At 37.6% G+C, this 27,910-nt stretch overlaps 2 protein-coding genes across 3 annotated transcripts in view; one reads left to right on the top strand and one right to left on the bottom strand.

The window, feature by feature from the left end:
• Positions 1 to 314: 314 nt before the first annotated feature.
• Positions 315 to 27,910, bottom strand: dipk1aa (divergent protein kinase domain 1Aa). 2 transcript variants are annotated; one of them, XM_079818600.1, is made up of 5 exons: positions 27,549 to 27,910; positions 8,973 to 9,107; positions 7,776 to 7,883; positions 3,068 to 3,244; positions 315 to 1,587 (listed from the first exon to the last, which is right to left on the bottom strand). In XM_079818600.1, the coding sequence occupies exons 1-5, from the start codon at positions 27,600 to 27,602 to the stop codon at positions 775 to 777; spliced, it is 1,287 nt and encodes a 428-aa protein (XP_079674726.1). In that variant the 5' UTR covers positions 27,603 to 27,910; the 3' UTR covers positions 315 to 774. The 2 variants fall into 2 exon arrangements, with proteins under 2 accessions (XP_079674726.1, XP_079674727.1); XM_079818601.1 differs by lacking the exon at positions 27,549 to 27,910 and adding an exon at positions 21,322 to 21,444 and having other exon boundaries at positions 652 to 1,587.
• mtf2 (metal response element binding transcription factor 2) overlaps positions 27,105 to 27,910 on the top strand; it is a 33,278-nt gene continuing 32,472 nt past the window's right edge. Inside the window, exon 1 of the mRNA XM_079818597.1 lies at positions 27,105 to 27,210. Coding sequence (XP_079674723.1) covers positions 27,188 to 27,210 — 23 coding nt within the window. The 5' untranslated portion in view covers positions 27,105 to 27,187. The remainder of the gene's footprint in view (positions 27,211 to 27,910) is intronic.

Below are 27,910 nucleotides of genomic sequence, written 5' to 3'. Positions count from 1 at the left end.
TATCTTCATTTCTGTTCCGAAGATGAACAGAGGTCTGACGGGTGTCGAACGACATGAGGGTAAGAAATTAATGACCGAATTTTCATTTTTGGGTGAACTAACCCTTTAATTGTTAATTCATGTTACCCACTAATGTTATCAAATTGAACCTTATAGTTTGTAAAGTGTTATTTTCAGGACATAGGTGTGTGATGCAGTCTAGCCATTTCCAAGAATTGTCCAATTACAAGGAATGAGGCATTTTCACACAAGCATCAAACTAAACAAGGGAAAAAAAACAAAACAAAAAACGCACACTCACTTGCAACATGCATATCAAGGCATTGGACTAATATGTCCATTTCAAAATGGCTCTTTTTACTGTGCTCATGTGACAAACATTACAATACGAGACACACAACCACAGTCGGTGGCGAGTGCATTCCATAATTTTCTCTGTTAACATCCAACAATGGATGCAAAGTTAGCGTCATTTGCTCCTTCATAACAGGAAGGAATTGTAAAATTAACATGATCACTGATCAATCGTGTATGACAAAGCATGTAGACATGAACACGAGACAGACATGAACGTTACGCTAAAGTTGAGCCTGAGCAAAAAGTCCTCAGATTTAATTCTACCTCCGTCAAAAGAGAACTTTAGTATCAAAGCAGCACTGAATATTGCCATGAGCATTTTTTTTCCAGCCACTTTCCTACCAGCATTTGTAATCTCCAGCCAGATTCGTGAAGTGCTTCAGAAGACATTCAAGAATGTGAATGTAGTCACCAGCTTCAGGAGTCATTGGTGTGCGAGATCTGTTTCCACAGCAGGGTTTTGAGGTTGTTGAGAATGAGCGAGTGCTCCATTTCCATCTGCTCGGCTGAGCCTTTGAGAGCCATGCAGGCGTACAGCTGCTTCTCCAGCTCTTCCTGTATATGGTACGGAGCTCCTCGTAGGAGGTAATCCTTCATTGATCCGCAGGCCCTGGCCAGGTTGGGCTGAGCCACCTCGGCCATGCACCGGTGTTCTGCGCGGTCGCACGAAGTCCTACAGTCCACGCCGTACACGCAGTCCTCGTCGTCCTCGCAGCGCTGAAGGATCATGGCCTGTTTGAAGGCCTCCTCTGCAATTACGTGCCGCCCATCCACCAGCCTGAGGTCGTGGCGGTCGGTGTAACCGAAAGTACTGGCTCTCAAGTCGCACATTAAGAAGCTCCCAAAGGTACCATGGAAGATGTCTTCTGTAAGTTCCAGCAATCCGATAAAGATTTTGGCCTTGCGGGGCCAGGAAGGTGTGAACCACTGGTCCATGCTTCGGCGCATGCCCGTAGGGATCCATACTTCCATGGGCCACGGCAGACTAATGCCGTACAGCGGAGCGTGAGGCACCCGCTCCACCACGTATAGGTCCCCGCAAAAGCCCAACAGTCTAGGTGTGTGCTCTCGGTCTTGGAGCACCACTGCCAGTAGAACCTCGTTGAGCTGCAGCAAAGCCCAAGCAGACTTGGCCTCGGGGAGAGAGATGTGGCCATCTTTATTGCTGTCCGCCACTGAAAGAATCAGGCTTACCAAACTGGAGAGGTTGCCTTGCTCTCCAACTTTTGCCTGTAGGAACAAAACAAGGAATCGACTGATTTTATGATTTCCTACAGATCCTTTAATTGATGTCAACCGATTGCAGTGAAAAAAGAAATGGCAAAGCCTACAAGAGTGTTTTCACATTAACACTCTTGGTGTGTATCCAGGTACCACAGTCTCGCATTCTGTAACAAATCCTTCCCTTTGCGGGTCAAAATGACCCAAAGCCCTAAAATTAAGCTGATTTCATTTTATAATATTTTTGATGTCATTTTTTTATTTAATTTACCTTTAAATTACTAGATTTTATCAATAAATAATATCATTTAAGCACATTCTTTAAACTTAAATTCAAAATAACTATCCAATACATGCAATAACCAGCTCAAATTAGCTAAAAATATCTCACATTGGGTAAATTTTGGTGTCTTTCCGACCTCTTGAGGTAAAAAAAAATTATATAACATTATATTTCTTGACTCTTGCCACTAGATAGCCTTATAGCTCTATATAGACCACATGAGCTGTTCCGCTGGTTCCTAAAGTCAGTTCTTGAGTTTCTCTCTTCAGAATGCATGTAAACATTATAAAATAACTTTTTTTAAGGTACATTTTTAGGTTTTTCTATGTATACTGAAGCATTCCTTGCATTCCATTCATTCCTAAGAGGGTCAAATTGACCTGTGAAGGTAGGATGTTACTTTTTTATTACAACCACATACATTTTTTATGTGTATTCGTGGTTCAAGTGCGACAAAAATACTAAGGTCTTGGACCACTCCGATTAACACCAAACCTGAGGGAAGGATGGAGGTTAAAAATGTGGCCCGTGGTACGGTTCATGTGAACTACGATACAGTTCACTGCAAATATGAACACAATAGTCCTAAATCACAGAAGTGACCCACTAGATTATGTAATTTGGTCAGATTGTGTGAGTGTGCTCATTCACTCTCCTTACAAGCGGAACTTATACATTTTTCTTGCGGTTTGCAGTGCATGTCTCATATCTGCTCAACTTCAGAAACTGATGGTTCTTTGGAACCTTTGCAGAACATTCGCTGCAGAAGGATGCAAGCGTTGTTCTGTGTCAACTCATCTTTTTGTGAACAATTCATCCATGCACATTTCATTTTTAAATAGTATTTGTAATCAAATTGTCATAACTTGATCTGGTGAAATGAAAGACTTCTCTCTGATGACGAATGTCAGACTTCTTCTATCATTTAGCCCACTTAAACTACACCTTTCTTACAACCGACTACAAGCTTGCATTCAGATCTGCTTTCATACAAACAACAGACAATGAATAGAACACTTTTTTCCCTCGGATGTATGTCACAATAAGAAAGAAAAGATCTGTTGCTACGTCCATTACATTGCAAATTTAAATGAAAGGTGCATTAAGTAACTTTAACCTGATTGTGACTTTCCTTTAAAGTATTGAGTGCTCAAACAATGCAGACAGTGACAAAAAAAAAAAAGTATTACAAAAAAGTATCCAAACCTTCAAGTGACTGGCAACCATCTCTTTGAACTTCTCTACAGAGGTTCCTCTAGTGGGTTTGTCAAAGAGTGCGATCTCTTTCTTTGGCTCCAGTTCCTCTCCCAGCTCATAGTGCAGGACGTCACTCAGCTGACACTTGATAATGCCGTCCAGGTCACCCCAGCTGCCTGTATAGACCTAGGAGTAGTGAATGAACACACCGTCAACATGACACTACTGAGATGTATGTGGTGGTTTTAGGGCAGAGGTTTCCAAATGTGCTCCTGCAGGGCCTCCTTCCTGCAGAGTTTAGCTTCAACACACCTCCTATAGAATTTATCCAGAATAATGTGGGACATTTCCTACTTCCCTCTTCTAAAGTCGTGATTACGAGCTTGTCGCATTTAAGTGCTTTATTGTCGGAAAGAACAGGAATCATGTAGACCCCAGGTTTATTCTTGCCCATTCATTGTGCAAATCTTATTAAAAGGTAGGGTAGGTAGGATTTGGTTAAAAAACTTTTTTTCCAAATTTGTTTAAACTTTCTTTATATATCAATACATAATTCAAATGTAAGTACTCAGAAAAAGAAAGTATAAAAATTGAGTGTCTGTAGACCTCTCACGACTGTTTTAAAGACAGCTCATTATTTCCATTCACTCCACCTTCTCCCTTCTGGGCTCTTTCCAAAGCCACGCCCCCAAAACACATGAACGCGCTACGACGACCACGATCAACTCAGCTGAAAGACGCATTATTTACCTGAGGCGAGCGGAGAAGAAGTGCATGTAGTGACATCATGTCAGAATCACATGTAATAAAAAAATCTAACTTTATCATTATGAATATAAACAAATAAGATGTCTTTTAGTACTCACTATCAAGCTAGAATAACGATACTGGTAAAGTTTAAAATACACACACAACACAGTGTCTACCACACACAGATACAAGATAAAAACATCAACATAAACATTGGTAGAGTATATAAAAACAAACCACGGGGGCCGAAATAAACGTGCAGGTAAAGTTCCCGGTGAACATGGTAAAAGAGTTTAGAAAGAGGGTAGTAGCTAAAGCTAACTTAGTTCTAAAAAAAGTTCCTGGATGCGGTGTACTAGCTTTTACACATGCATTTTGTTATCTAAAGTTACATTTTGCGAAATTCAGCGATCAACTTGAGCTAGGCATATTGAGTATTTATCATCTCTACTAATGGCTCGCTAAGTGTATAACATTGTAACTTTATGCTAAGTAATGTTATGTTAGCTATATTAGGGAGCTACGTGTGCTAGTGAGACATGCTTCATGAAAACATCAACCAAAAAAATGTATAATCAAAATGAAAGATTACCTGTCCAGCAGAAATACAGCCTCTTGAACTCAAATCAAACGGGTGCGCCAGGGTTGCCAGGTTTTCACAACAAAATCCGCCCAATTGCTACTCAAAACTAGCCCAAAACAAGCCCAATCGTGTTTCTCCGGTAAAAATCTCGTTTGGGGGGTAAAATATGTGTCTTTTTGGTAGGGCTGCCTGCTAAAATTCGCAAATCCCGGGGGAAAATATCACATAATTGGGGTCGCTTCAACCCGCGGACATGAAAAACAGCCCGCGGCAACAGTGTTTGAAATAGCCCGACTTGGCAACACTGGGGTGCGCGCATGTGGGCAGATCCTGTAGCAAAAGCGTAGGTAGCCATGGTAGCGAGAGAGAGTGACAGTCGCCCAAGCCAATCACTTATTTCGGCCCGAACGAAAATAATGAGCGGTGTTTATTGCAGATTAAAAAGTCTAGAGTCACTCGATTTTTATACTCTCTTTTTCAGAGTACTTAAATTTTAATTATGTATTGACATATAAAGAAAGTTTAAACAAATTTGGACAAAAGTGTTTTAGATCATTCTTACCTACCCAACCTTTAAAGCCAAAATTATATTTAGCGTCCCATTCATTGACAACCATTTAAACATCTAGATAGCTTGCTTACGTTTCTGGAATTTGTCATACACAGGCTATTTCTATGAAACAAACAATATGCTTCAAATGATTGTTCATACATGTGCACTACTTTAATGATATGACAAGACGAATAAATAAATAAATAATAATAACAATACCAAGTCAGCAGCAATCGTTCTCCCCACCACAATGTTTAAAGTTTATTGCCTGGCCAACTCGAGATCTCTGGAATCAAAATTATCCCTGCACTTTCCAGTGGTAAGTATGACTTGAGTGGGCGTTCATGTCCAGTTTTTTTCAATAGGTAAGTCATATATGCGATAACTTAGATAGCACATGAAGGCAGAATTAGTGCTAGACTCTGCTGGAAAGTTGCCCTCCAGGAGCAGGACTGGACCCCCTATTTCAGTGACTACGGTGAGTGTGGCATCCACATTATTCCGGAGTATTGCACAGTTTTGTCCACACTGAGATGCCATTTTTGTCCAGTGAAAATTGATCTTTTTAACCCTCTTGTGCTCTTCGTTTAGGGGTCGCATTGGTTGTCTTCCCAGTCATAAGTGACCGGACACCTAAAAATTAAACTTCCTCCACCCCAGTAAAACCAATGCAATTTATTTTTCTTCAATAATATTTTTTCTTTTTAATTTTGTATTTTGAGATGATTTGATGGTATTTTTTAATATTTATGCAATAATTATGGTCTATTTTTGCCATTGAAAATTATTTTAAATTTTTTTTGTAATTATTATTATTTTTTTAATTATTGCAGTATTTCAGGTTAAAATAGAGACTAGGCCTTCAAAATAATTTAGTTTGAAGGCAGATTAGCGCCCTCTTTTGGAATTATTTAAGAAATCATGCAACCATTGGTGTAATCACTAGAGGTCTGTATGGAGAGGCTTGAGAATTCCCTAGTTCTGTTTTGAATACATTTAATGATTTTTTTTTTTATGGATTTGAATATACATTTAAAAAAAATCTCAAAGACTATTTATTATAAAGTTTTAGATATTTTTTTGTTTGTTAAAAATATAAATTCTTTGAATTTGTGTTTTTGCAGATTTCCCATTAATTTCCAATGGTGTCATTTTTGACCGAAAAGCACAAGTGGGAGTATTTTTTTTATGACCACTTAGCATGCTCGAATCATGCCCCCTTTTTTGTGTGTTTACATACCTAATGCTAGAAACGTCACCAAGTTTCATATCATTCTGATGAAGCTGTGATTTTTAAAAAATTCCAAATGTGGTTCATAGGTTCAGTTTTTCATAGGTGTGTGTGTGTGTGTGTGTGTGGACATAAGTGTTTTTCTAGCCTGGTGGGGACTTCAACCTGACTGTAGACAGACTCATGGGGACTCGTGTCACTGTGGGGACCTAAATTGAGGTCCCCATGGGCACAAAAGCTTATAAATCATTCAGAATGAGTTTTTATGAAAATGTAAAAATGCAGAATGTCTCCTGTGACGGGTAGGTTTAGGGGCAGGGGCAGTGTAGGGGGATAGTAAATACGGTTTGTACAGTATAAAAACCATTACGCCTATGGCGAGTCCCCAGAAGGATAGCGCACCAGACGTGTGTGTGTGTGTGTGTGTGTGTGTGTGTGTGTTGAGTGGATGTGTCAATATCACACTCTTGATGTTTTAGAGTGTCATCCCTTTACTGCTGTGTACTTTTTTTCAGCATTGTGGCCGATTTGTAGATTGTACACACAAATATTCAGAGAATTTTTGTGTTTTTGCCGATTTCCCATTAATTTCCTATGGTCGGTCATTTATGACCGAAGACAATGAACGCTACTTTTTGTTTATCGACCAATTAGCATGCCTAATTGTTTTGTGTGTTTACATACCTAATGCTAGAAACGTCACCATATAATTCTGATGAAGCTGTGTTTTTTAAAATTCCAAATGTGGTTCATAGGTTCAGTTTTTCATAGGTGTGTGGGTGTGTGTGTGTTAAGTGGATGTGTCAATATCACACTCTTGATGTTTTAGAGTGTCATCCCTTTACTGCTGTGTACTTTTTTTCAGCATTGTGGCCGATTTGTAGATTGTACACACAAATATTCAGAGAATTTTTGTGTTTTTGCCGATTTCCCATTAATTTCCTATGGTCGGTCATTTATGACCGAAGACAATGAACGCTACTTTTTGTTTATCGACCAATTAGCATGCCTAATTGTTTTGTGTGTTTACATACCTAATGCTAGAAACGTCACCATATAATTCTGATGAAGCTGTGTTTTTTAAAATTCCAAATGTGGTTCATAGGTTCAGTTTTTCATAGGTGTGTGGGTGTGTGTGTGTTAAGTGGATGTGTCAATATCACACTCTTGATGTTTTAGAGTGTCACTCCTTTACTGCAGTGTACTTTTGCTAGAAAAGTAACCAAGTTTCAAATCATTCCAATGAAGCTGAACATTTTCCGGTCAGAAATGACCGAAGAGCATCAGAGGGTTAAAGAATCTCTCCAAAGTAGATGCAATTGAAAACGGTGACACATATTTAGCCATGTGACGCATATTGTGATTGTGCCAAAAGAATAGCATGAGAATCTTGTGTCTGGTTTCTCAGTATCACCTCAGTGTGCTTTTATGTTTTACTCGTGCACAGAAAAGCGATTTAAGCAATTTTCAGATGTTTCAGTGTGGACGAGAAACTTTTGGAAAATGCAAGTGTGGACAGAGTTTGTTTGTTTTGAAATAAAAGAACACTTTTTTTCAAACATATCCAGATGAATGTGGACGTAGCCTTATTGCGTCATACCTGATTGTTTGGCTTGGTGGAGAGGCACCTTCCAAAGTACAGTGAGCTTTCTTCACACAGGCTGCTACAGGCAGAGCCATCAATAATACCTTTGCTGTATTTGTCACACTGTTGGAAAAGGAAGGTCAATTTCAATGAGCATGTAAGTGACATTACGTTGAACGAGTGGAAGCTTTTCAGTAAGATGTTGTGTAATGGCTTAAATACAGGACAAGCATATTCACTAAATCACCAATAGGTGGAGCTGGGGGTTAGGTAATATAATATATATAATATATATAGTTGCCATAATTTACTCACCCTTATGTTATATCAAAACCATAGAACACAAAAGATGTTTTAAGCTGCTCTTTTTCAATACAATGGTAGTGGATGCTGAACAGGGGCTGTCAAGCTTCAAAAAAGGGCATAAAAGCACTACAAAAGCACCATAAAATGGGGTCCTTATGACTTATGTGCTATATTCTAGAAGTCTTATACAGACATACAATCGCTTTGTGTGTTGGATACAAACACTCTTGCCCTTCACTATAGCCCTCTAATCTCATATTCAGATATGGTGACCAGTCGCATGACAAGCAAGATCCTTCTCTTCATATTTTTGCACCATATTTAAATATATGCATGAGATTCAAGAGCTAAGCTTGAAAAGATTTTCAGTGAATAATCATTCATCATTAAATATCTGTCCATTCCTCACACAAAGCTATTGTATGACTTAATTAGATTATGCTAAATATGTATTTTTGTTTTCTATGGAAGAAGGGAAAAATGCATTTAGAATAGCATGAGGGTGAATTTCTCTTTTAATGTGAACTATCTACTTTAATGTCAATGTGCTGCTATTAGGGATGCACCTATATTAATCATTATTATACTATGTTATGGCCAATAATCGATAAGAAACTAAAATTAACCATGTTAAATGCAACAAGTGAATTTAGGCATCTATACGTTTTGTAAAACGTATATATTCATACAGTATATATATTCATTTTGAGATTGGCAAAAGAATACATTTAACAGTGTTAAATTATTAATGTTTTAAAAGTTTAAGTGAGCGTTCGATTATGGCAAAGGTAATCTAAATAAGTGAAAATATCTGCACAGGTAAATATCCAATAATGATCAAGATGTATCAGGCTACAGTCAAGTGAAAATGAAATGAATGCAACGGTCAGAGAGAGTTGTACTCACAATAATGCTCTTGCATTCTCGTCCTCTGCACAGCTCAGTGTAAGTAGAGTATTGCACATACACAACCCAACTGCCCACAAATACAGCAAGCCATGTGAGAAAGAGATACTTCACTCGAGTATAGGACAGGCGAGCCTGAGAGAAAAGAAGCAGAAAGTAAACATTAGCCTGGGTCTTGTGAACTTTAACACATATAAATAAACTCAAATCCTGACTGAAAACAAGAAGTCAAATATTTACTTGTAGTTTATGACTCAGATTTCAAAAACAAAAAAAGAGGCTGAATACTCACATCAATACATGTCATACAGAAAGTTACAGTGCCTACAAAAAACTTCCTGCTACAACATGCCAGGTAGCGCTTTGTTTTGATGGTCTCTGTTGACTATAAGTAACTTTGCAACTACATGTCAACTAACTAATTTGAGTGGTCTCATTTCTAATCAGAGTTAGTAGAGGTGTAGGTGCAACTTACTTGCGTACTTAATAGTCAACAGAAAGTGTTAAAGGGACCATCAAAACAACGTCAAACCACATGCCCAAAGAAATACAACCACCAACAATAAACAAAGAACTTGTTTTCTAACTTGTTTTCAAAGCGCAACCATGCTACAAGTTTAGATCAATTACTACAATTACTTTTGATCAATTTACTGTGTCCTTGCTGAATATGAATTAAGAAATCTTACTGACCCCAAACATTTGAACAGTCAGTAGTGTGTACATTATTAGCTATATTAGTTGCCTACAGTAGAGCTATATAATGGGTCAAATGAATTATTAAATTACATTATAAATCTTCAGATCAAGTATGAAGAATAAACACCAACATTAATACTCATGTTGTTCTTTATTTGTCAAATAAGAACTTTGTTGCAAATGGCCAGATACTGGCGTAGGTGTTTATGGGCTCTATTTTCACATTTGTGTTAGGTACGGGGCTACATATACTAAAGCTGTGTGTGACATATTATGCAATTTTCATGCCAGGGCATGCCTGGGTGAAATTACTTGCGATATCTGTAGGCGTGTATACATGCAAATTGTGGGTGTATGTACTGGAGATCCATGTAAATCAAGTGGCGCACAGCTTAATGTGACATCCATTCTCTGCATAAAGTCTAAACTCAGTCTGTGCATTTGCTATTTGGAGATTCCTCTAGCAGGTGTTATTTAAGTACATCTGGAATTACAGTGAAATGATTACAGAAAATTACAGTTCATACCTAACCATGATCCAAGACATACTGCTCTTAAAAAAAAAAGAGCCTGCTTAAATGCGAGAAATTAATTGATTTGTTTTACCAGCACGGCAACCCTGACTCAACTAATGGTATGACTTTGGGGTGGGAAAATCTGTGAACCATTAATATTACTTTTGCAATTCTGTTTGGTGTTTCTAGTGGAAATTATTACACACTTAAGACACATTGTGTGGGCTTGAGGTACTGCTTCTGTAATACAACAGCAAGCTTTTTATTTCCTTCCATAACTCAGAAATCCCAGTCACTCTTTATACGAGAAAACGGCAATGAAGTTACTGTAAATACTGGTTTCCTTCAGACATGATTACAGGTTAGTTTCCCAGCATGGCTTGAAAGTCCAAATTAGATTTGTCTGAAATGTCCTCCCTTGTGACTCATATATCATTCAACCTCTCATAATTACTTTCACATGATGATTGGAGATCCATCCAGTCCTCACATCACTTTAAAGGAACACTCCACTTTTTTTGAAAATAGGCTCATTTTACAAGTTCCCTAGAGTTAAATAGTTGAGTTTTACCGTTTTTGAATCCATTCAGCCAATCTTTGTATCTGGCGGTAGCACTTTTAGCATAGTTTAGCATAGATCATTGATTCTGATCAGTCCATTAGCATCTCATTCAAAAAATGACCAAAGACACTTTCAATATTTTTCCTATTTAAAACTTGACTCTTCTACAGTTACATCGTGTGCTAAGACCAACTGAAAATTAATAGTTGCGATTTTCTACACCTATATGGCTAGGAACTACTTTCTCATTCCTGCGTAATAGTCGCGGATCTTCGCGGCCGTACGCGAGGGGCAAGGGACCGTGAGAGCCGGCCAGTGGCGAGCGATAATGATATTTGCGCCACAAATATTTTTACAGTAAAATAAAAAAATTGAGCATTTAAGAAAAAAACTATTTTCTTTTACAATACAACTGCCAACAGTCGGTTTACAAGTGCTTTTCATTACAAGTTTGGGAAGATGATTAGCACCAGATGCCTTCCCAAATGCACATTATAAGTGACCCAAACTCCGAGTACATGCTCTGAACCCTATGGCTCCAACAGGACTTGGTATTTCTGATATCTGGGGGTTATTCCAGAGAGCAAGGTTAATTTACCATGATGTACACTCTGAAATCTCGGTTAGTTGTCACGATACTGGAATTTCTAACTTCGATATGATATTCAGCTCAGCGTCAAACAGCGGAATGACCCAATAAAAATCGCAATTTATTGTCGTTATTTTATGAGTTTGTCTTGTGTAGTGAATGTAACATACATAATTCACCTTTGAGCGTAGTTCTATACACTGTTGATTATAAACGCAGCACTTCTTAGCGTGTTTTAGGGCTGGGCGATATAACGATATTATGGTATATCGACGATGTCTCGCAAATATCTCGATATCGATAACAGTCAGTGTTATCAGACGATAATCGACAGTATCGTAAAAATGACGACTGATAAACTCACAGGACATTGCGTTGCCAAATACATTATAAAATAGCTTAGTAGTTACCATACACTTACCTTTTTAGTGTTTTTGATGCATAGCTACAGTAGCTATTATGTGTTAAAGCAAAACATTGAAGTATATGGATAAGATGTTGGTTGTGGTTGTGCGCAAAGAGAAGCACGTTACAAATTAACTAGACATAGGTTGGCTTGGCTAAATGTTTTAAACAGCTCTAAAAATATTATTGGCAATTAAATTATAAATAGAATGGCCTATTAATAATACAAATATTAATCAAACATGTAAACCTGGAAAACATTTAAAATACTAACGCTAAAAATAAAACGAGAGAGCGAAACCTTTGGAAAAAAAATATTTTATTCAGGACACAATGCGAACGATATTCAATCATTTAGACAAATTGCTTTTATCAGTAACATATTCAAAACGTTTTTTTTAAAAATCAAAATATGGGTAAACAAACATCACCTTAAAATAACTTTATGCAGGTGATCTGTAAAACACCGTAAATGTGGTTTACCCAGCATGTCTTAACAGTTGCGTATGAAAATCATAAATGCATTTTTTAAAATCATCAGTAAAATCTTAAAAAAACTAAATCATCATTCAAAATTAAAACAATTGATTTTTTTTAATTAGACACCTTAAAAATAAAATATAATCCAAACACCTCGTTATTTAATTGAACCTATAAAACGTAGGCTAACTGTGGTTTGCATGCATGTCTTAGCAGTTGCCATGCATTTTTTTTTTAAAAATCCTTAAAATCATAAAAAAATCTAAATTATAGGCCTAATTCAAAATTAAAACAAATATGATTTCATTTTTTAAAAATACATTAGGCTAGTTCTCAGAAATAAAATAGGCCTATAGCCTAATCTAAACACCACGTTATTTAATTGAACCTATGCATTTATAAAACATTAACGCAACAATCTAACGCAGGTTTCTAGACACAAAATTTTGCATGATTTTGCTTAGAAAGCCCTTATTTAATGTGAATTTCGTTTTGTATAAATTGTATCTTAATTTTAATCAACGTTTAATCAGATAATTGCCTGGATTTAATAAATAAGAAGCAAATAGTCTATAGCAGACAAGCATGCGATCACATGCTTTGCGCATGAACTTGAGCGTGTCTCAAATAAACCCAAACTCAGCAGCTACTTTGTCTCACAAACATGAGAAATATGTGTAAAAACACTAAAAAGGTAAGTGTATGGTAACTACTAAACTTAAATCCATAATACTGCCAAATTACCGGTGTGCATCTTTTCTTGGATATTAAGCCGTTGTCCTCCATTTTATGCCTGGAAAATTTTGACACAGACATGAGAAACCGGCGTGGGCGTGGTCAGTGCGGAGTAGACGATATTATCAGATATCGCGATATTTTTGAAGGCGATTATCCCCCCCAAAAAATTCACATATCGCCCAGCCCTAGCGTGTTTCTTCATGACTGTTCAGGGATCGTGGTCCCTTTAAATGTTCTGAATGCGTGATGGCGTGGGATGCTTGTCAGCGCCATTTTGGTTTCGAGTTTTCAGCTACTAAAAATAAATGACACGCACTCGTGTGCTCAACGTGAGAAGTTGTCTCTTGTAATTTCCTGCAATTTTCACACTTGCATAAATGCTTGATGACTTTAAACAAGAAGTTTGCCATTGTTTTTATATCATATTTATAAATCAACTTTGTATACAAAATTATAGCCTATTAAATAAGAAAAAGCAATAACCTGTATTTGAATTTAATTATTAGTCTGTTTTGTTATTTTGTAAATCCTTATTAGGTGCATCTTATAAACCTACCGTTACCGTACGTGATATGAGTGGAGGGCGTTGGGGGCCCACATCAATGCTTTTTTCAGTGGCCCCAGGATTCCATAGCTATGGCCATGAAAACTGCTACGTTTTTATTATTATCTCAAATTTTTTTGTAAATTTGTGTTATTTTGCTGCAATAGCTTACACAGCACAGGGTGGCTTTATTTGGAACTCTGAAATAAATTCACACACACACACACACACACACACACACACACACACACACACACACACACACACAAGTAATAATATAAGAACAAATAGACAAACTGCAAAAGATAGCACAAATACAATTAAATAAAGAAACAAATTAAATAAACACAGGTGGGTCTAACAGTAGTTTTCACAGGTAAGAAATATACAGAAATTAAATAAAGTAATCAAACGTAAAATAACCCTAGATAGTCTTAATTGTAAAAATGAAATACAGATTAATGCTTACAATTAAAGCTACAAAAGTTATTCAGTCAAGAGCAGCAAGTGATTTTATTTTGTTCTTTGATTAACATGACAGACAGCAGCAGGTTTATTAGGTTGCTGTCACTTTAAGAGCTTATGCACGGATCCAATATACCGTTACACAACATGCGTTCTCTCTCAACTATTTACGTTCCAAAACTGACAGTGTTTACCTGAATACATGACAAGACAGACATTTTGACGTAATGTGTGTGTTTGACCGTTTAAGCACAATAAGCCACGAAAAATAACTAAATTTGGTACAAGCTGTTTGAGAGGCTGCTTTATGAGAGCGCCACTTATAGATTAGTGGTTCGCACACTTGTGAGCGTGAAACCTGCTGGAATGTGAAGAATTATGTGCAATACTAGCACTATTCAACCGGAGTGAATGAGACGAGTGAGTGAGAAGAGACAGGTGTGTGTCAAACTGTCAACTCGCTGTCGTAGAGGAGAGCGAGAACGGGCTGCTGGAATCCATGTATCGATACTGCAGAAAAGGAGAATTGGAATGGTTTCAGATATTTTTGACAACACTAGTCTCGGTTTATTAAACCAAACCTTGCTTCCTCAGTGTTCCAAAAATGTGAAATTTAGTCAACCCAGAGTATGTTCATAGTAAAAGCACAATTGCAAAATCACTCCTCAATAGGGCATACCTCTGAAGTAAAATAACCCTGTAACTCCCTGTAAGAGTTGCTATGGCTACTAACATAGCCTGAAAGTAAACTCCCTTTTTTGCAACTCAAAGTTGAGGTTATCTACTTATCCGTAAACTTACATGGGAATGTCGCATAACCTGCTTTCTGCAATACCCCCCAGTAATACCACACAAAAAAAGTTCTCCTTATTAAGAGAGTCAACAGCAAAAGTATGCCATCTAATAAAGTTCAGACACTATGGAAGCCTCCCCTCCCCCACCCTTTGTATTAAACAACCATCACTGTACATCACTTTACAAACATCCAGTTACACGGCTGAAAAATGTAAGTTGCTTCAAATCCTTTTGAAAAGAAGCAAATCATGTCCAGCTTATGAACTTGTCTTGAACAAAGAAGTCCAGCAAATTCTCCAAGAAAAACTCCATCCAGATGTGTGTGATCATGATGAGATGAATGTGGGGCAATAAACTGAGGAAAATGCCAGATTCTCTGTACAAATGTCTCAATGGAGCTTGTTTCAGACTAGGCTCCTTGCTGCCAAATCACACTAGTCTGTGTTTTATGCAGCAGATAGGTCACTGAGGACTATGAGGGTGGTGTCCAAGTATAGAGCCACAAATCTGCAACCAGTCCAGACCTCCAAATTACTATGTATAACGTTTCCTCTCAACCTTCGCAAGCACTATTCAGTGTGAAAAGGAGTTCAGCAAACTGCTGTCTGGCTGCTGAAATGGCTTAATTAACCGCTTTGGCTTACAAGCAGCTTCAGCCCTGAACAATTATCTTCAGGAGAAGTTATTTCACACATAAATGTAGCCCTGGGACCATTTTCAGAAATCAATCTGACAGCCCTATACAGAGCAAGTCTGCCAGACACAATGCTAAGGAGAACACTTTAAGACAAACCCTTCTGTCTTTTCAATGCAAGGCACTTTCAAAATGGACTTTCTTCATACTATCTATGCTTCTAAATGGACTTTCTTCATGCTATGTATGCTCACATTTGCAAAACTAAAGGGTCCCAACCCTAGACTACCTAAAATAGTGGATAAAGATAATAGCTAGCATTGAAATCCCAGAGTACTATAGGGCTTTCAAAATGGCTGAAAACCTAATTTTAATTTTATACTTAAATATTACTAATATTCAAATTTAAAAGGAATGATCTCAGTTAGGGAAAAAGATTTTGTCTCGTCTCAACATATTAAAATATGAAAGCAATGAAATCACATGGCTATAAAACATTGGCATAAGATTGAAAGTAACATTTATGAATCAAATATAATTTCGTAAATTGCACAAACAATTATGAAGAAAACACCATCATGTATGCATAGTTTAAATGTATGCATTTTATTTTAAATTTGATGGATATTTGAAATTCTAATTTTAATTTGACAGCCCTAGAGTACTTTAGTGTCCTTGTGCATTTGTCACCCAAAAGTTATGCCAATGTAATAAATCACTGAGGTTAAAGTAATCTTTCATCAAAATGTAATAACTTGCTCTGAAAACAAACCATTACCATGAAATCAAAATGGATATATAAATGATTTATCTGTGCACATCTTTTTTTAATCATTCTTTCATCAAAAACGTTAACCTCCCCACCCAAACAGCGTCTGTTCTCTTCATGGTGTGTGTCTCCTCGGCAGAGGGTGGCTGGGACTAAATATCCTCCACAACTCCCTATGATCCAATGAATTCCTGAAGGACAATATCAAGTCCCGCACTACATTTTTTTCTCAATCCAGAAGACGTTTCACTCGGATATACACTCACCTAAAGGATTATTAGGAACACCTGTTCAATTTCTCATTAATGCAATTATCTAATCAACCAATCACATGCATTTAGGGGTGTGGTCCTGGTCAAGACAATCTCCTGAACTCCAAACTGAATGAAAGAAAGAAAGAAAGAAAGAAAGAAAGAAAGAAAGAAAGAAAGAAAGAAAGAAAGAAAGAAAGAAAGAAAGAAAGAAAGAAAGAAAGAAAGAAAGAAAGAAAGAAAGAAAGAAAGAAAGAAAGAAAGAAAGAAAGAAAGAAAGAAAGAAAGAAAGAAAGAAAGAAAGAAAGAAAGAAAGAAAGAAAGAAAGAAAGAAAGAAAGAAAGAAAGAAAGAAAGAAAGAAAGAAAGAAAGAAAGAAAGAAAGAAAGAAAGAAAGAAAGAAAGAAAGAAAGAAAGAAAGAAAGAAAGAAAGAAAGAAAGAAAGAAAGAAAGAAAGAAAGAAAGAAAGAAAGAAAGAAAGAAAGAAAGAAAGAAAGAAAGAAAGAAAGAAAGAAAGAAAGGTGATTTTAACAATTTTGAGCGTGGCATGGCTGTTTGTGCCAGACGGGCCTGTCTGAGTATTTCACAATCTGCTCAGTTACTGGGATTTTCACGCACAACCATTTCTAGGGTTTACAAAGAATGGTGTGAAAAGGGAAAAACATCCAGTATGCGGCAGTCCTGTGGGCAAAAATGCCTTGTTGATGCTAGAGGTCAGAGGAGAATGGGCCGACTGATTCAAGCTGATAGAAAAAACTTTGACTGAAATAACCACTCGTTACAACCGAGGTATGCAGCAAAGCATTTGTGAAGCCACAACACGCACAACCTTGAGGCGGATGGGCTACAACAGCTGAAGACCCCACCGGGTACCACTCATCTCCACTACAAAAAGGAAAAAGAGGCTACAATTTGCACGAGCTCACCAAAATTGGACAGTTGAAGACTGGAAAAATGTTGCCTGGTCTCGATTTCTGTTGAGACATTCAGATGGTAAGTCAGAATTTGGCGTAAACAGAATGAGAACATTGATCCATCATGCCTTGTTACCACTGTGCAGGCTGGTGGTGGTGGTGTAATGGTGTGGGGGATGTTTTCTTGGCACACTTTAGGCCCCTTAGTGCCAACTGGGCATCGTTTAAATGCCACGGCCTACCTGAGCATTGTTTCTGACCATGTCCATCCCTTTATGACCACCATGTTCCCATGATGGCTACTTCCAGCAGGATAATGCACTATGTCACAAAGCTCGAATCATTTCAAATTGGTTTCTTGAACATGACAATGAGTTCACTGTACTAAAATGGCCCCCACAGTCACCAGAGAGCATCTTTGGGATGTGGTGGAACGGGAGCTTCGTGCCCTGGAGGTGCATCCCACAAATCTACATCAACTGCAAGATGCTATCCTATCAATATGGGCCAACATTTCTAAAGAATGCTTTCAGCCCCTTGTTGAATCAATGCCACGTAGAATTCAGGCAATTCTGAAGGCGAAAGGGGGTCAAACACAGTATTAGTATGGTGTTCCTAATAATCCTTTAGGTGAGTATCACAGCAGGGAAGAAAAGACTTTATCTGTTTCATGTTGGCCCGTTCACAACAGATGATAATAGCATAAAAGAATGATAGTGTTGGAATCACATTGAGACATTTTTTTTTCAGCTGATGAACAAACACAGAGGGTGTGTTCATATATAATGTGTGTATTCACATATAATTTTCATATGTAATGTGTGCATGTATGTTTGAATTTTTTTTTAAAACACACCCACCCACTTTACTTGACATACACATACATTTTATGAATATGACTAATACTAATGAATTAATAGGCCTATAAAGTAAGGCTATTAAATAGCAGTTCCAAACTAGTTTTTGTTTATACAATAAAGTTAATCACACTAATTTAAAACCACACTAACTACAGTAATTTACAAAATAACTAAAGTGAAAATAATGTGGCATTTTGGGGTTATGGAAACAACAGTTACCATGGTGAATACACAATACCAACATGAACTGTTAATGAATCATATAACTGCTCTTAGATGAATAGAATGAACATCGTACCTGCATGCAAATCTTTCCCAGCTAGAATAATTAGAAATTTAAAAAAATAATTAAAACAATTGCATGTTAATAATTTTAAATATATAAACTACTATAGCTGCAAAACATAAAAGCTAGTAGATAATAAAGAGGAACAAAAAACATATTACAAGCAATGAACAAAGAGCGCTTTCAGTATTTAAGAGTATCTGAACTGAGAGTGATTTTTCTTTCTCAGCTTTACTGTTGCTTGATTATTAATGATCATAGACAGCGGGAGATCTGCACTCACACACTAATGCACAGATCTCCTTTGAATTATGAGATGTGGTTTGTCCTGTCTGTTTAATTCCTTAAGACATTACTGACTGTGTTTACATTAATTTTACGTCATAAAAGCGCCTTTGGCTTACAATTGGGGACACTAAATATTCATCTATATTACTGATCTGCCTGCATTGACACCACATGAGAATTGAACTGAGCTGGACGATGACATCACTGTTTTCTCCAGAGCGGCTGTCCAGCCGAATCAAATTTTTTTGCATTATTTTCCTACCACTGTAAAGCTGCTTTGAAACGATCTGCATTGTAAAGCTATATAAATAAAAGTGACTTGACCATAAATGACCAACAGTCCAAACAGAATGAGCAGTTGAGTAAAAATTACACCCTCATGGAGTGGGTACACCAAGCAACCCGTGTCCAACTGCATCTCGAAGGCCACAGAGTCCAGACGAGTACAAACTCCAGGCCCCTAAAATGGCAACACGGGAACACTCAATGACCACGGCCACCATGCCACGAAATCCTGCCGTCAAAGATGCAGACACTCTGTCCGCAGCAACCACGCTACAAACACCGTCAGGTCGGCAGGCCAGTGGGTTCAGGTAGCCCGAATGAAAAGCCATAGCATGACCTCGAGACTAGATTACTGTAATGCTTTATTAGCTGGTTGTCCTGCATCCTCAATAAAACAAGCTACAGTTAGTCCAAAACGCAGCTGCTAGAGTTCTTACTAGGTCAAGAAAATATGATCATATAACACCAATTTTATCATCTCTACACTGGTTACCTAAAAAGTTCTGTATCAATTACAAAGTATTGCTACTGACCTATAAAGCCCTTAATGGTTTAGCTCCAGTGTATTTAACGGATCTTCTATCGCCCTACAATCCATCGCGCTCTTTAAGATCACTAAACTCGAGGCCTCTGGTCATTCCTAGGATATCCACTAAAGGAGGGAGGGCATTTTCACATTTAGCTCCTAAACTCTGGAATAGTCTTCCTGATATTGTTCGAGGTTCAGACTCGCTGTCCCAGTTTAAAACTAAATTAAAGACGCATCTCTTTAGCCAAGCATTCACATTATAATAACCTTTTATACTACAGTTAAATCGGATCAAAAGCATTAATATTCTGAACAGCAGCTATGCTAATCATTTCCCATCTGCTTTTCTGTTGTTATCTCGGGACACTAGTCCCGAGGTAAATAGTTCGTCAGCTCCAGTTTGTATCCAGCCTCTCATGGAGACTTCAGATGCCCCAACACCTGTGATGAGACGACTCGACGCCTGTGAAGAGACGACTCCACGCCAGCGTTGTTATGGCCTAAATTAATACATGATTGATTAACTTTTCTAACATTTTTCTTTAACATTCTCTTTCTAACATTTTTCAATGTACATTTATGAAATGCACTTTCTGTAAAGCTGCTTTGAAACAATGTGTATTGTGAAAAGCGCTATACAAATAAATTTGAATTGAATAGCAAGTTGCAGAGTACAGAGCATACCGCCCCCGTGCACCAGCAGGAATCATAAAAACTTAATCTCAGTTGAAGTCTATTTTATGAGTGAGTGAAACAAAAAACATACATTTTAAACAAGACAAGACTAAACAGCCACGGTCTGAAGTGGCAGCCAAACACAGAGAACTCACACCAGAAATCACATGACATCCATGCAACGACAAGAACTTGTCATGCAGCCATTCTAAAATCTTTGCAAGAGTTGCCAAATGTAAACTTTGATATATGTTGAAGGTTAATCTGACTTATGTCCAAACTTTCAGAAAAGCTCCGGTGTTTAAAGAGGAAAGTAGTCCTCAAACTTGCATTCAGACTTGGTTTCATTCTCTTAAAAAACACCATCTAATCAATTCCAAATGGATAAAAACATCTGCTGCAGTACATTTTATTTTCCACAAATCAATGGTCCATCACACCATCAACACCAACAGAATCTGATGCCACATGCTCCCTGTTACTACTGTGTTTTCATGAGCCATTCTGCTGAACAGCCTGAAGCTTTCCAGACTAGAGTCAGCATTCCTGCATGAAAGCACCAGCTCTGGCACTGTCAGCACAGAGCGCAAGTCAATTCATCATGCTGCTGATTCCTTCTGATGTGATTCACTCATCCACACACACCTTCATTTTCTAGTTTTTGGTTTACCTGTGAAGTGTCATGAGTTATGAGAAACTCTACTAAATATAAGCTAGAAATAATTTTTTTATTAAGGACATGACCCCTGGAATTCATTTTGAATACATTATTAGTAACTATATAAAAGTCTTGTGGTGAACAATTAATCTGTGCAAGTTAACCCACTGAATTTTTTTTGTCTTCGTTATCTTTAGTCAAAATTTGAAAATGTGCTTCCCCTCAGGATCAGGAATGGCATTCCTTCTCTGATGACATCAGTTTGACGGCTTGAGAACATCCTTAACTGTCAGTATATTGTGAGCTTTAAAGGTTTAGTTTCACTCGTAAATGAAAATTATCCCATAACTCACTCATCCTTAAAGGATTAGTTCACCCAAAAATGAAAATTCTGTCATTAATTACTTACCCTCATGTCGTTCGACACCCGTAAGACCTCCGTTCATCTTCGGCACACAAATGAAGATATTTTAGTTGAAATCCAATGGCGCAGAAAGGCCTCCATTGGCACAATGCACTGTACACTCTCAAGACCCATAAAAGGTAGGGGTGTAACGATTCATCTACTACATCGATGTATCGATTTATATTCCTATGATCTAACTACATCGATCTGTGCTCGGCAAGTTGGCCTTCCGGACGACATATATCGATCTAACATCGTTTTAAAAGGTAATCAATCGATTGTATCGATAATAGGAAATAACACATTGGATTTAAGCATGTCAGACTTTATATGGATGTTTTTTCTTAGCACTTTTAATGATAAAGGCGTTAAACGTTACTCGATTCAGTCGGCCTATCTGTGAAATCGTCGCCACGCACCAGCAGCAGCGCTAAGAAAACAAAATATAGCATGGCGGATGGCAGAGGAGAAGCCAACGAGCGCGAAATGATCAAGCCACCAGGAGAAAGAGCTACCTGTACTTTCAACCCTTGCTAAATGTTACCTGTGCATTCCTGGCACCAGTGTGCCAGTAGAGCGAGTTTTTAGTACTGCTGGCGACATAGTGAACGCACAGAGAAGTGTTCTGCGGTCAGATCATGTTGATATTTTTGAAAAAGAAATCTGTAGAGTCATTGAAGAGTAGTTGGTTACATTTTATCTTTTGTTAAATATTGTTTGTTTATTAAACTGAGAGTAGTAGCAGGTTCAGCCAGTTTATTCAACCTGAAGAAATGTTGGTTGCACTTTATTTTTGATATTAATATTGTATTTATATTATTTTAATGTTGAAACACAACAGCAAATGTAGCAGGTAAATCTACTATTAATTAAACCTGAAGAGAAGTTAGTTGCACTTTATTTTTGAAATTAATATTGTAATATTTTATGTTGGAAAACAAAAGCAGAAGTAGCAGGTTAACCTACCAGTGATGCGCGGGTCAATGTATAAACAACCCGCACCCGACCGACGTTTTCAACTAACCCGCCCGCAACTCGGACCGCAAAAAAAAAAGAAGAAAATATTGTACCCGACCCGCTTCCTGACCCGCATTTTTTAAAAGTAGTAAATGCTCATCGTAGCTCATTGGGCCATTGAGAAAATGTTTCAGGCCCTGACGTGGAGCGCTCAGAGGTGCAGCAGTGAGAGCAGGCAGTTCTTGAGGCGGCCCATCATTTTCCATTTCAGCTCCAGATGCATATTATTGATGAACGCGATGTTTATGTTTCGACCCGGCTTGAAGAATTCATCAGCCCACATTTGGAAAACATTTGGAAAAGTGTGAAAGCCCTTAGGAGCGCAAACTGTTATTTTTCTGAATGCTGTATGATATAGCCTAGTGTTATGTAATACAGGCTTGATTTATTCATTTATTTCGTTTAATTTTCTTAACAATTAAGATGCTGCATGTGTTTATCCAGTCTAATCGAAGTGTGCGTCTCTCCCCCGACTTTCCCAACAAAAATCCCGCCCCCTCTCAGAAAATACATAAAACTGACTTTAAATGCGTTTAAAAGTAGCCTATTAAAATGGTACAATGGCATTGCTCAGTTCAACGTTTTGGGAAATCGGGCATTTTGTCCCGCGTCAGCATTTATTCAAAAGTTAATAACGCTCAACATTCAAAAGGTAAATAAGGATTTATTGACGATCCGACCGACCGTGACCCGAATATCATTAAAAATATTTTTGGATGACTCGTAACCGCGGGTAACCGCGGGTGGCCGCGGGCACCGGCTCATTTTGGATCAACCCGCGCATCACTGTAACCTACTGTTGAAATGTTGGTTGCACTTACTGGGCTTTTATTGAACATGTATTGAATATTGAAAATGAGAGCAGAAAAGGTTAACTTCCTGTTAATTCAACCTAAATTGTTGGTTGCACTTTATTCAAATAAAATTTGAATGCATTTGCCATTAATTGTTGTTTACTTGTTTGTTTATATCCATAATTAATTGATACCTGATTCCCTTAAAAGAAACAACAGGAATCTAGGAAACTTCACCTGCACTGACCAGTATCCAGATATTTATTTCAGTCACACAATTTTTGGCTAAAAAGTTACTGAATCGATTTCAAGTCACTGAATCGTTTCAGATCGTATCGTTCTAAATTAACCAATATCGTCCTTGAATCGTATCGACAACCTCAAATCATGATACGAAGCGAATCGTTGTTAAAACGAATCGTTACACCCCTAATAAAAGGTACTAAAGACGTCATTACAAAGTCCATCTCACTACAGTGGTTCTACAATAACTTTATAAAGCGACGAGAATAGTTTTTGTGCGCAAAAAAAACCTAAATAACGACTTATATAGTGATGACCGATTTCAAAACAGTGCATCATGAAGCTTCGAAGTGTTATGAATCAGTGAGTCGATTCAGCGGTTTGGATCGTCAAAGTCACATGATTTCAGCAGTTTGGCGGTTAGACACGCGATCCGAATCATGATTCGACTCACTGATTCATAACGCTTCAAAGCTTCATGATGCACTGTTTTGAAATCGGTCATCACTATATAAGTCGATATTTAGATTTTTTTGTACAAAAAACTATTATCTTCGCTTTATAAAGTTATTGAAGAACCACTGTAGTGAGATGGACTTTGTAACGACGTCTTTAGTACCTTTTATGGGTCTTGAGAGTGTAAAGTGCATTGTGCCAATGGAGGCCTTTCTGAGCCATCGGATTTCAACTAAAATATCTTCATTTGAGTTCCGAAGATGAACGGAGGTCTTACGGGTGTCGAACGACATGAGGGTAAGTAATTAATGACAGCATTTTCATTTTTGGGTGAACTAACCCTTTAAGCCATCCTAGGTGTATATGACTTTCTTCTTTCAGCCAAACATAATCTGAATTATATAAAAAAATATCCTTCCAGGCTTTATAATGGGAGTGAATGGTACCATTTAGTTTGAAGCCCAAAAAGCGCATCCATCCATCATAGAAGTAATCCATAAGGCTCCAGGTTAATAATAAAGACCTTCTGAAGCGAAGAGATGCATTTTTGTAAGAAAAATTTCCATATTTATAGCTTGATAAACTGTAATCAATAGCTTACAAGAGCACTTCTAATATCTCTGCCAAATTTAAAAGCACTTGTTAAGTGATGGTCATATTCCCTATATTAATTTTAAAGTCAAGCTTCTAAGCTATAAAATGAAACCTATTTTGTGTTAAGCAAGTGGCTAAGTAGCGTAAAATAGTAGGGCAAACGCTTCGGAATTAAAAGGGTTAAGGTTAACAATTAATCCAACAATTAATATTTTTTTTATACTGTTGTCTGAGGTCTACTTGTGATGTTTGTGTGGTTTTTACATTCAAAAACATCATAATGAATAAGTAATAGGCTATTTTCTGCCCTGGTTTTGAGCCTCTTTCAAGACACGCTCGGTTTTAATGAGCGTGCCCGCACTGAAGACTTGGAAGTAAATGCCCACTGCTATGATTAGATAAGCTTTGCATATTTAATGAGCTTCGGCTCACCCATGAGTACATGTGAGGCATTGTTTTGAAAGCATGTGGGAAAACGGCAACCGGAATGATTCACCCACAGGGCTCGCAAAATTTATTTATCAAACAATCACAATGATTTATCTCTCATCCACCAGCAATTGATATGAATGTTATTTTATATTACTTGGCCCGCCCGATCTTCGGATATACGTGCGTGCCAAGTACGTTGCAGATAGCATGATCAAAACTTCATTGATTGTATTTTTCTTCAAATATCAAGTCGATGTTATTTCACTATTTAAGATGATACGTATTGGTAGCCCGTCTGAAAAACTCAGCCCGGGACGTTGGGCTTTGCGAGCCCTGTGACAGAAGTTATATTTAGTTAGACATGTACACAATGTAACATTGTATTTGATCTGTGACAATGCAATACTATCACATATAAAAAAATGTTTTACTCACATTAGTGTGTTGCTTCATTCATTCATGTAATCTCATCCTGTCTGCAAATCCAGTCTCTTGTTTACAAACGAATCCGGTGAAATTAACATATGTGCAATGTCTTCCCCACGTAAGCTGGATATTCATTAAAAATAAAGTTCAACCACACATTTCCAATATTAGAATCCGAAGGAAGCTTATGCAGCGACTGTGTTCTTCCACAACCAGGCACAGCGCAATATCTTGCTATCTTCTGCATGTTTATTGCTCTGTAGCGCGATCCGTTTAGCTCCACGAGTCGGTGGGCGGGGCTACAGAATCAGGCGTACATATTTATCTGTTGAGGCGGCGTTTCAGCATACGATGACATTAAGGGTCGAAATATTCTGAGATCAAGCGTTTTCTGGGCCTGGTGTCAATAAAAGCTTTTCTTTGACTAACAAGGAAATGTTCAGCTATTCCGCAATTTCAGCTATATATTTCAGCAGGATATTCTTATATAACGATTAACTTTTATATATCAAAGGCTCAAGTGAAAGTTGATTTCTCAATTCATCACCCCTTTAAACAATGATTGATTATGGGAATTTATGTAAATTTACATCCCTTCTCATGAAGTAAGGAATTCTGTTTTCGAAACAAAACAGTGTTGTCTCTGAAGCATGGTACAAACATGTTACTCGCGGTGCAATTCAAACAAATAAGACCAACCGTGTTGCGCTGTATAACAATGATTCGTTTTCTGTTGATAAATGTATATCCAAACAATTGCTCGCCTGTCTAATAAAATAAATGAAAAATGAGAAGCTGTCAATCATAACATCACACCCCTGTTTTTATAGCATCAAATAATTAACTAAAACCAAACTTATTTAAAGAACGAACACTTGAACTAACATCAGCATGATAAAAACTGCCTAAAATGACAGAAACCTTCTTTGGAAAAAAATTATTTTAAGTGTAATTTGATTGTTTAGTTTCTCAATGTCCCATTAAATTTCATGGAGAGGGCAGGGTTTATGACTCATACTGCATCCAGTCACCTGGGGGCGATCGAGGCGCTTTGGCTTCACTTTTCAGGACTCGTGTGGCACGCTTGGGTCCGTAACACTGGTTAAAATAGCGTATTTCTCTGTCTGGATTTAAACATTGTTGGAAATGTTTGGGATAATGCAAGTACACAGGTCAACAAAATATATAACATTGTTCAAGTGGTTTCAGATATTTTAAATCTAAAAATCTTACATATTGTGCATTTAAATAAACAATGATGAGTGATAAGGTTTTCAGTCATGTAACATCTCGAAAAATGTGTTTCATGGTTTTATGACCCTTTTAAGAACATTTTCAAAAGGATCAATGTTATACCAAAAACACAAAATCTGCAAAGAGCAGAGATTAAAAATAATGGGGAAAAAGTTGTGTAAAATGGTTTGAAAACACAAACTGGAACTGGATTGACTGCATTTCATAATACGGCATTCCAGACAAATTCTCACTGAGCTTTTGCAGAGTAAAAGTTCCTCCGGAGTCTACAAGAACTTATATGTATTATTATTGTCTAATAATAACCTTAAAATATCAAACTTAGTTAATATTTAAACTCTAAATGGGTCAATTCATTGTTAATGTACAAGTAATCTTTTCACATGTAATTCCACATTTAAAGCCATTTGACCAATTGCTTATATATAGTTTGATATTTTAAATGTTTATATGAATACCTCTAGTTTACATATGAACCATAACCATTTATGCAAATTAAACACACACTGACTGCACATGTGTGCTATAAGCCTGGCTTTCGTTTAAGCTTCTTAGTCCTGTTGTGGAGTTGTACAGGCTCAGGCTGCATGGCACCACACAGACCGTTTTAACTTCGTCCAGTGAAGGGGATTAATCTCACAGCAGAGCAGCCCATGGCAACCCAGTCCTCTCAAGGGTAAATGGAGAAATTATTTCCATAAATAAGAAGCAAGAATTCCCTAAACATATGTCTCTGACGTAAAACATATCTTGAAACGCCTGTCTCGTGTTCAAAAGCGAGAGTCGGTTATCGTCGCAACGGAGCTGACAGATTCAACGCAGATAAGAGCAGCAGCTGCACTACATTTTTAACTCCTTGCAAATAAAATATATAAATTAAAGATAAGAGAGGGAGGACGCGGAGGTCATCCACAATCCACACTGCTGCGAAAATTCATTCTCACTAAGCATTCTCTCAGATAATAGTATTTCAGCATACATATACTGCATATAAATTCGCAGAAGAATTGTTACCTGAAAGTGGTACGTCTTTGAAAGCCAGGCCCGTGAAAACAGACCCCTCGCCATTGCAAAAATGGATCATCTCAAAGACTGTGAGCTATCTAGAGCAGAGTCTCCGTATGCCGAATAAGAAAATGCAATAATGCCCAGCGAACTTCAAGTGATCTGGCTCGCGCTACACATGACGTGTACAGTGCTCGCGGCCAGCCGATATCCTTTCATATTATTAGACTCCCCTAAGGATACTGTGTAGATTCATGCGTTATGTTCAGAATTCATGTTATTCGATTCGTCCGGGTTGGTATCCAGCGGCTAACACTTTCAAGTGCAGCTGTTTTAAAGCAGCGAGACAGCAGCATGTCAAGGGCGCAGGC

Source organism: Gobio gobio (assembly GCF_949357685.1).
Source record: "Gobio gobio genome assembly, chromosome: 6".
Classification (NCBI taxonomy): Eukaryota; Metazoa; Chordata; class Actinopteri; order Cypriniformes; family Gobionidae; genus Gobio; species Gobio gobio.
The sequence above is the reverse complement of the archived record's forward strand: the minus strand, read 5'-3'. Positions and strand labels throughout refer to the sequence as shown.